At 42.3% G+C, this 10,034-nt stretch overlaps 2 protein-coding genes across 8 annotated transcripts in view; one reads left to right on the forward strand and one right to left on the reverse strand.

Moving 5' to 3' along the window:
• Positions 1–4,046, forward strand: part of LOC108432554 (proline rich transmembrane protein 4) — a 43,797-nt gene extending 39,751 nt beyond the window's left edge. The window contains exon 4 of the mRNA XM_017706461.2: positions 1,149–4,046. Within this exon, the coding sequence (XP_017561950.1) occupies positions 1,149–3,169 (2,021 nt within the window). The 3' untranslated portion in view covers positions 3,170–4,046. The remainder of the gene's footprint in view (positions 1–1,148) is intronic.
• Positions 4,047–4,388: 342 nt separating this feature from the next.
• Positions 4,389–10,034, reverse strand: part of impdh1b (IMP (inosine 5'-monophosphate) dehydrogenase 1b) — a 30,772-nt gene continuing 25,126 nt past the window's right edge. For all 7 annotated transcript variants that reach the window (XM_017706463.2, XM_017706462.2, XM_017706466.2 and 4 more), the window contains 5 exons: positions 9,827–9,970; positions 8,288–8,432; positions 7,972–8,115; positions 6,782–6,865; positions 4,389–6,105 (listed from right to left, as the gene is read on the reverse strand). In XM_017706463.2, coding sequence (XP_017561952.1) covers positions 6,084–6,105; positions 6,782–6,865; positions 7,972–8,115; positions 8,288–8,432; positions 9,827–9,970 — 539 coding nt within the window. In that variant the 3' untranslated portion in view covers positions 4,389–6,083. The remainder of the gene's footprint in view (positions 6,106–6,781; positions 6,866–7,971; positions 8,116–8,287; positions 8,433–9,826; positions 9,971–10,034) is intronic.

Genomic DNA, 10,034 nt, shown 5'->3' on the forward strand with positions numbered 1-10,034 from the left:
ATGCAGCTGAAAGCATTTGCGAGCCTTAATGTATGTAACACTCCTCAGCGACTGAGCCAAGCCACCAAATCCAAAACTACAACCTCTTCCCACACCCTTCTGTCACACGAACGACACAATCGCAATTACACTTATATGGAAAGAGCAGATGTTATGTCTTCTCCTCTAAGTGCTTGTGGTCTCCACCCACAGCCTTGCTCTCTTCAGTCTCTGCTCACTCTACTGCCCCATATTCCCGTGTAAAGTGGCCCTGTGAGAGCTTCTGCTTTTAATTCAGGATTAACACATTAGACAGCAACACACTCCACTTTTGAGCTTCTGCCAGCTTGTGTCTCAGCGTGAATTCTCAGTTATCTTGTAGTCTCAAGTGTACCACTGCCTCAACGCTGCACTCCAATGGTTTATTTATTGAGGACTAAAAACAGGTTACTGGTATTAAAAGGAAATGCCAGATTTTCCAATATTTCTGCATAAATAACTCATTAACAAAGTCATTTGGAGTTGTTTGATGTGAAAAGCTCAATTCTTCAAGACTTATAAAGTCAAATTTATTCACAGTAGTTGTGACAGGAACCAGACGTCCAAAGAGTTTAATGCCTCTAAAAGCCCACTTTAGACAGTTATCACATAAAATGTTTACTAATATGCTGCATGATACCTTACATTGCATATATATATTGTTTTTTAATAGCTTTGAGGTCTACAACTTGTTTATTCTGTAGATATGGTGATTCCTGGTTCCCATCACTGTACAGAAATCCAAATCTCTAAGTTTCTCTACAATGATACCATTGAACATCAAATAATTTTGAATAATTTTATTTACATCTCAGCAAGTGAGCAGTGCAGGTATTTTGAAAAACTAGTGGATTTCCTCCCTAATAATTAACATAGTCTTTGGTAGCAGATGTCTTGAGTTCCACAAAAATATCTAGTTACTAAGATATTTTACTGTGGAATTGGCATCTGGTTGGTTGTGGCGGCTTTCATCAATTGCCTGTTGATAGAAAGTCCTTCATAAACTTTATGATCACCCAGATAATCCATTCCTAATAAGCCAATCACAAGCCACAAGCAATGTGAGCTAACTGAGCTGAAAGTGTTCACAACAAAACAAAGACAAACCCCACGTTTTTTTTCTGTTTCAGAGATGCCCACCACAGTATCTGATGACTGGCTGCCAGATATGATCCAAGAGTCTGCACTCCCAGACTGCAATGCGGAACATTCCGGACTCTGCAATTACAGCATACCTTGGGCCCCGACTTACCCTTCTGACAACAGCAACAACGACAGCATACCCACCAGCTCCTCCAACCAATCACAGAGCCCCATGCTGTTTCCATCCCTGCCAATGTTTGTGCCACTATATTCTGATTGGAACAGTGCTATGGCATCCTGGGGTTTGGCATGGGAAGCTCATATTTATGGCATGGGCACTGCATTCTGTCTGATCTCTTTGGCCTCCGCCCTTAACCTTCTCTGTCTGCCCCTGTGCTGCCCATCGGGCTGTGGTTACTTTGCTCTGGTCAGCCTCTTCTTGTTGGCTGCTGGCTGCACTAGAGCTTTTACCCTGCTTTACGATGCTTATGGACACCAGGACCGCATGACCTCCATCGAGGCATCTCTGCTATTATATGAGGCCCCATTCCCTTGCATAACTGCAGCCTTTGGCCTGGTTTTCCTGCTCCTGTCCATGCGCTCCCGCATGCAGCTCTCCTATTCCACCTTCCAGAGGCCTTGCTTCCTGGCCTGTCTGGTTCTGCTACACTTCGCCGCTGCCTTCGGTCCCGTCACGCTACTCCAGGTTGACCAGCAGGGGGCACCACTCTGCCTCTTCCTCTCTCTGATCTCTAGAGGTGCCTTTGTGGCTCTAGCAACTTTCTTATCCGTTGCCTACTTTGTGTTCTACTGCTATGTACGTGCCGACTCCAAGCATATTTACCATTTGAACAACACATCACCAACCCCTGCCGAACGCTACAACCGTTGCCCCTTCGCAGAGAGCCAGGACTGGGACCGAGCTGCAGTTGCAATGTTCCTTTCAGCCATCTTTTCTCTGGCTTGTGCTGGCCTCCAGCTCTATGCCATGCTGCATGCCCTGGGTGTTGCTGGAGGGGCCGAGGTCTTCCGGCCCTGGCCATGGTGGGCCTTCCAACTAAGTTGCCGAGTATGCGAGGCTGTAGTCTGTCTCACACTGGCCTTGGTAGTGTCACAACCCGTTTACTGCTCTGAACACATCCCACAACCTGGCAGCTGTTGGATGGAACTCTTAGCTGCCAAGTCTCCCATCATTCCTGGGAGCTACCAGTGGACACTGACGCAGCAGGAGAAGCTGGCTATTTGTGACCCAATCGGACATGGTGAGACAGAATGTCTGCCCCTCTACACACTTGTGGATGACCGCATGGGCAGCCTGAATGGACTGGACCTATTGTACCACAGTAACCGGGCTCTTGCGTATCGGGACTTGGACCTTGACCTGCCTGAAACTGTGCCAAATACCGGAGCTCCATCAGTGGGCTCCTCATACACCAGTGACTCCACAGCAGACCTGCGGCCTCCATCGCCCATCAACCTGCGCCGCAGCATTGACGAAGCACTATTCAGCGAAGCACTTTTCCCAATGAGTCTTTTCAGCCCTATGAGGCCTTTCACTTCCAGTGACCACTCCCTGGAAGGCAGGGACACAGGTTCTACTAGTGGCCCAACCTTCAGAGAGACCCATCCATCTGATCCAGGCTTGTACCGAACATCCTCCTGCATGGAGATGCAGGCCAAACCACCTCTCCCTGTTCAAGCCCAGCAGGATGCACCTTCCTTAGCCTTTCCTCCCTCTCCATCTCCCTCACTGACATCGTCCTGCTGTTCTTCTGCAGAGCACTGGAGAGGCAGTTCCTGCTCTTGCTCCCTCTACAGGCCGTCTCTGGCAGGCTCTTCTCTGGTGCTTTGCTCCAGCCCAGAGGGACAAAATCCTGCCGTTTCTACCACCAGTGGTGGCTCTGGATGCACTGCCACAGCTGGCCAGCAAAGACACTACAGGACTCAGAATTCCCAGGAATATTTAGAGCAGCGACCTGAGCTTGATCAGTCCGTGCAAGAAGAGTTTATCAGCGTGTGCAGACAGATAGATGCTCTCAGCGTCTGCAGTGAGACTATTGACCTGTAAAGTAAGCCTTGATATAGAGCACATACTGAATAGAGATCTGTACTGAGGGCAATGGACTGAATGAAGAACAGTGAAAGTATATGAGCGAGAGGTTTGATGATTGTCACTAAGGTGCTATAGCTGATCTTGCCTGCTCCAGATTGTGGCCTAAAAACAAATGTCCAGTGAGATGAAAATGTGCCAAATGTTTGATGGATAAGAATTGATCAATAAGTGGATGAGCTACCTTTATTGGACTATTCCATTCTGAATAACTAAGTGCCATCAGCTGCCAAAAGCTATGAAGAGGTTTTTGTAGAATATTTCTCAAGTTTATTGGTCACGAAGATTTGTAAAGCTTTTATGGATTTTCTGCAGTAATTTGAAAGTTTGTACAGATTTGTACAATATTGACTCTTCGGCGATAATGGATACTACTGTGAGTGAAATAAGACTACTGACTACCATAATACATGTATTTTGAAGTGTAATAGCACTACAGATATTAAACATGAAATATATATTAACACGTCAACAGCCAATATCCTTAGAGAAGGCCTTTTTTGCTTTAAGCCTTCATTTGTACAGCTTTCTCATCTTGTTCTTCTGAAGCAAATACCTGTGACCAAACATGGTTTGAGGATTGCAGGTCTGGGAGAAAACTAGCCCCAACCCTTCTGGGGATTCTATACTGCCAATACAGCACCCTCTGCTGGTAGCTTTAGGTAAGAACTCATTTTTTCCTGTAGCATCAAGTTGACTAAGCACTTGAGTGACTGCCATCCATCTTCCTCATTTAAAACGTTTGATATGAACTTCAATTAATAGTAATTTATTTATGTGGAGTCTCAAGTCATTGCTTCCATGCATTTTAAAATAAAGGCAAACTTTTTGTACATTTGGAAGTGCAAAGTTTGATTCATCCTGCATCCTAATACAACTGAGGCCTCATTTGTAAAATGTGTACATGCAATTTTACTTTTATGTGAAAATTCATGCTCCCAACATGACAAGCGAATGACTGTGCTACAGGCACAAAGTGTGCAGTTCATGAAAGTCTGATTTTATAAGACGTCATGCGGAAATGCAGAACTTTCAAGAACAACTTAAAAACTGAATTAAAGTACATTTCAAAAATGAGGCCCCTGCCAAAAGTTGAATTCATTTTTCACTTGCATTCAAACAAACAGCAGAAAAAAAAAAAAAAAAAAAAAAAAAAAAAAAAAACACAAATACTATGTTTATTATTGATTGTTTCAATTTATTTCAACAATGTCATAAGCAACTTCAGTACATGTATACTGCAGTAAACAAAGCTGACTTCAGGTGTTAGGGCTCCAACAGTGGTCAAAGACACTAAACAAGCAACATCCAGGTAACGAAGGGATGCAGCGTTCGTCTTTGCACGCCTTGGTGCAAGTTGTCCTCACAACAAGTTTGTGTTCATGTCAGATAGTGATTTACAGTATAGTATGCATTGAGCTAGACATATTCAAGAATAGCCTACAAAAGACCAGAAGCCAGATAAACTGAAGTACACGTTAAGGTACACATTACACTTGTCAAACATTATCCGAATTTTGTATTTTAATACTCTAAGAAACGTGAAGCTGTACAGACAGAGCGAGCTAATCTAACAAATGGAGCTTTTTGGGTCGAGTTCGTCACTTCCCTGCTTCAAGGCATATCACTGGTTTTACCAATAGGCAAAGCTGTGGGTGATAATCAGACACAGCCGGAACAAATGTTTCCAGCACTGTTGGGCAATCAGGGCCCCAGACAAAGTTTATTTTGGTTTTAGTAACAGATTAGAGATCACGGTGGGGGGGAAGAAAAAGAAAATATATAAAAAAACCCAAACAAAATGAGGCAAATGCACTTGGCAGTACATAAACTGTAAAAAGAGAAGTATAAATATAGCCACATTATGGCTTAAAAAAACAGCATGCATATCAAAACCCTTCATGCAAGCTTAGCACCCAGAGTCACACTTGCATTCAGTACAAAACTGATCATTTTATTGGTTTGAATTCCAGTCAAGAATGACCAGTATTTAGTAACTAACCTCAATGCTCCATACCAGTTCCACCTTTTGGTCCAAATTATGGTCAAGTGAATCGTTAAGGGACTTCAACAGCAATAAGTCATGAATCACGGTTAAAGTTGGGACAGATACTCTAAACGACATCCATCATTTATATTATCCTGGCTTTGGAATACTGACTGGTAGACAAACAGATTACAGTAGAATAGTGTAACACACTAAAAATGGGCACAACAACGGGCACAACAACGGGCACTCGTTCACAAAATAATGGACTCGAAGTAACATACCTCTTGTTCACCAATTCTTAAAAAAAAAAAAAAAAAAAAAAAAAAAAAAAGTAACCAAGCAAACTACACAAAAGATTGGCTCGATAGTTCTAGCGCACTGTTTTTTTCGAGGCTCTCGCAGAGGGAGTATGGTTGAGGACGCTGGCTTTGAAGCTTTAGTCGCAAACTTGCTGACGGAAGCAGGGTCCGCAGTGTGGTACAGCACAAGATCACAGCTGAGGATCACAGGAGTCTTTACTCTCTAGTACTTCTACACTCCTCTTACCCCACAGCATACACACACGCAGGCTGAGGACATGCTGTATCAGATGTTTTTGGTAAACCTTGATACTCCATGAGTGCAGAGAGTTGTGTTTGATTTTGTGTTTATTTATATACTTTTCAAATTTCATTGGAACCAGTTATGTTAATGCTACCTCTCTCCCCCCTTCTTCCTCCTCCTCTCCCTCTATCTGAGGGACAGTGACTGTGAAGGACAGCAAGGCAGACTTGGGCTGGTAAATAGGGCGTTAGTTTGGGGATGTCAGTTAGGTCAGAATTGTTTGGTCACTGCCAGGATCAGAACATCCGGCCTCCGCTTGTCCACCACTGTATGTCTACTTCAGTAAAGCCGTTTCTCATAACTAAAAACACAAAGAATAACGATGAGTCAGACACAAACAGTTATGTTACAGACAGTCCTATCACCAGAAATGACCACTAGAAAGACTGTTTACTAAGAACATTCGGCCACCAAATATTTTTGTCTGAAAGTGGTTGAAAAAAAAAAAAAAAAAATATATATATATATATACACACACACATACATACATACATACATACACATACACACACACACACACACACACACACACACACACACACACACACACACACACAAAAGATTGACTAGGTTTACAATGAAGTATCTAAATGAACACTTTCATAACAGTGGTATTAAAAACAAGTGTTCCCATACAAGGTGTCTTTGCAAAAACACTGAAATTCAGCTTTAGGTGCCTTTATGAAGTCACAAAGGATTATATTTTCACTATATTGTCTGTCATTTTTAGCAAACTACAATTAAACTGATCCTTTTGTTCTCAGTTTTCTTTTCCCCACATAATGAAGTGGTAATCAAAAGTAACATTACATAAATTCAAGATTTCCTTCTGCTTGTCTTCGTATACGAGGGCACTTTCTCAATTAAAATCCAAAGTGCAAAGCTGAGTCCGTGTAGCAAATCTGAACACAGAGCGGTTTGCCGATTACATTATAGTCTAACATGCTATGGTGCGTTAGTGTCCCCAGTTTACTCACGAGTGAAGACCGTGCACTCCTCCCTCCACCTGCGCAGACATGGTCCTCTTCTCAAACTTCAACTCTCCAGAGTACATCATAGAGCTAAGAACACACACGCGCACACACACACACACACACACACACACACACACACACCAACATCAACACAAAAGGCTAAAACTGCACTAGACCTGAGCAATAATACAAATGATCAATTATATGCCCCCCCCCCCCATTATAACAGGTGCTACTACAAAACACATGCATTTACGAGTTTCTACAGATGCAGAATAAATTAAGTGCCAACAGCGCTCACTGCTGGAGGACCTTCAAACTGCAAGTGACTTCCAAAGCTATGTTTACATGGCTGCTATATTAAAAGGGAACCCTGACGTAAGACGGGTATGCCTCAGTGTACAACGTCCAATACTCTTAAAATATGACCAGCCAAATGAAAAAAAAAGTTGTTTTATAATAAAACCTGTCAAAAAGGGACAAAATCCTTCTACTCCTAGGTCACCATTAACACATGGTGATGCCATATGGTTGCAGTGCAGTCGGTCCTACAGAAAAATAAGATCAAAATGTTCAACATCACGCAAGTCAGAAAGGCTGAATGATACATAACAGTTAAATGCCATATTAGCTTGCTGTTCCTTGCTCACTAGACAAGACAGAGAAGCCATTTGATGTGGCAACAAAAAAACGGCAGCCTACTAGTATAAAGGGATTTTGTCCATTTTTAATATTAAAAGCATTTTGCTTGGTTTATACAATATATTTGAATGGTTTTGGAGATGTACGCCACACTGTGGCCAGTGTTGCTCAGTCAGGGATCCCACTATTAAAAAATAAATTAAAAGGCTTTCCATTTTGTCATTATAGCAGCATTTTCATAACTCAACTGACCACAAAGACACTTCAGCTGTAAAGAAAACAGCACAGGATTTTGAATGGAGTTTTCAATTAAATAAACAGTTCCATGTTGTCCTGAAATTCACACAGCAAGTTCACCAAGGTAGCTTGCATGTTAAATGAAGCAATAGTGAAATAGTTTAAATAATACATTTATATATAAAAAAAAAATCTGAAAAACACACACACACACACACACACACACACACACACACACACACACACACACACACACACACACACACACACACACACACACACACACACACACGAATGACTGACGAATGACTCACCGTAGCATGGACAGGCTCTTGGCTCCAATGTCCTGACAACCATGTTGGATTCCAGCAATGAGATAGGGCGCAAATTTATGGATGGAGCCTTTGTCCTGCACTGAGCCCGATACTCCCTGAGCCACCTTCACTTTATCCCCCTCACTGTCAACCAAAGAAAGGTGCCACAGAAAACAACAGATCATCAATGTCATGCTCGGCTTTCCCCAAAACGTTACTGTCTATTCTCCGTCACACAGCTGGTGGATGACGACGTTTTCCCTGCTCTGAAATCTTCGTTATTTCCACCAATCCACACCTGCGCACAGACGCTCACCTGAAGTAGCGTTTCTGGCTGCTGGTGCTTTTCTCCATGGCGTCAAGAGAGCCCATCCCTCTGTACTTCTTCAGCCTCACTCCATCAGAGAAGAAGTACTCACCAGGAGCCTCTGTGGTTGCGGCCAGCAATGACCCCATCATAACTACGGAAAAAACCGTTCATGGATTTAAGACTGTCGATCATCAAGACTGAGATCACTAATGACATGTGGCTAAATTACATCTCATTCTCACCACATATCACAGACGTGTATCTGAACTATTCGCTTAGGACCACAAAGTGGCTCAAATCTGATTAGAAAGATTAGAAATACATAACGCTGCGGACTCACATCTCAATTTTTTACATAATCTGACAATGACCGTTACCCTTTACATCGAATGCAAATGTCAAGATGAACGGACTAAAAATGTTCTATAAAAAAAAAAAAAAAATAATAATAATAAAAATTTAGTGTAAAGCTATGGAACTAGAAGAAACCGGGTTTTTTTCCTTCTCCTTTCAAGTCATCACTCTGGAGATGTAAGGCTTTGTTCCGACAGCAGCAAAGGATGGATACACATACACGTCTTTCTGCTTACACAGCTCTGAAAAATGAAGTCATCCTAGTTTATGTCAGATCTACACACAGGTAAAAAGGGGTGTAACGGTCACTTTCAAGATACGTGGCGTTTCTGCATCATAACATTTTTATACAGAATTACAAAAGAAACGGCAACATTACTTCTGTAATTTCTCTAAAAGAAATCTCTACAGAGATCTCGCAGTAATAACTGGCAAAATCAAAAATAAACAAGACGGCATTATCTATATAAAAGTAAACTAAAACTATAGGGTTAAATCTCAATATTAAACTGAGCATTACAAGCTCATCCAAGACCAGTCAGATCTTGTGTTTGTATATAACGTGTGGCTCTGAGCTTCTGTGACATGTGACTGCTGCTCCTATTAAAGCAGAACAGAAATAAGAAGCTGCCCAACACCATCACTCTTAGCACTTCATTACCGCACTAAACCAACGAGCTGCACAATTTCAAACAGTTCAGCTAGTCAACCACCCAGGTAGGCTGTTCTGTCCCGTTTGGAGAGTTGTGCAGGAGCTTAGGTTCATGATCATGACTACCAAGGACTACATTGAAAAAAGAATGACGGAAAAGACCCGTTATCACACATTTAAGTCATGAAAAATAACTATTTGATTCACAGTATCATCTCACAACCCCTGTAGCCAAAAAAAAAAAAAAAAAAAAAAAAAAAAAAAAAAAAAAAAAAACACACCACACCACACCCCCCCACACATGCACACACACCCCAACCCTTCATGTTGCAACACCCCTAATGAAAACAAGAACCATTGAATTTCATTATGGTGACATGGGAAGGAATTGGGTTAAATCTTTATCTGAACGAGACCCACAAAAGGACTCGGACCTGATTTGAGATCAGGTTTTTTACATTTCACACAACTCCAAAGACATCAGATGTGGGTCACACACCAGGTAATGTGAACATGGCCTTCAAGAATTAAAAGCTCACCTGTGGATGCTCCCAGTGATAAAGCTTTCACAATGTGGCCAACAGTCTGTATGCCCCCATCTGCGATGACTGGCACTCCAAACCGCCGAGCGTACTCTGCCACCTTATACACTGAAGTGCCCTGAGGCCTCCCACATGCCATGACTACAAATCAAGACAGTGACAGACAGACAGAGTTAAAGAACTGTAATATGGACTCTGCACTATG

Source organism: Pygocentrus nattereri, chromosome 11 (genome assembly GCF_015220715.1).
Source record: "Pygocentrus nattereri isolate fPygNat1 chromosome 11, fPygNat1.pri, whole genome shotgun sequence".
NCBI lineage: Eukaryota > Metazoa > Chordata > Actinopteri > Characiformes > Serrasalmidae > Pygocentrus > Pygocentrus nattereri.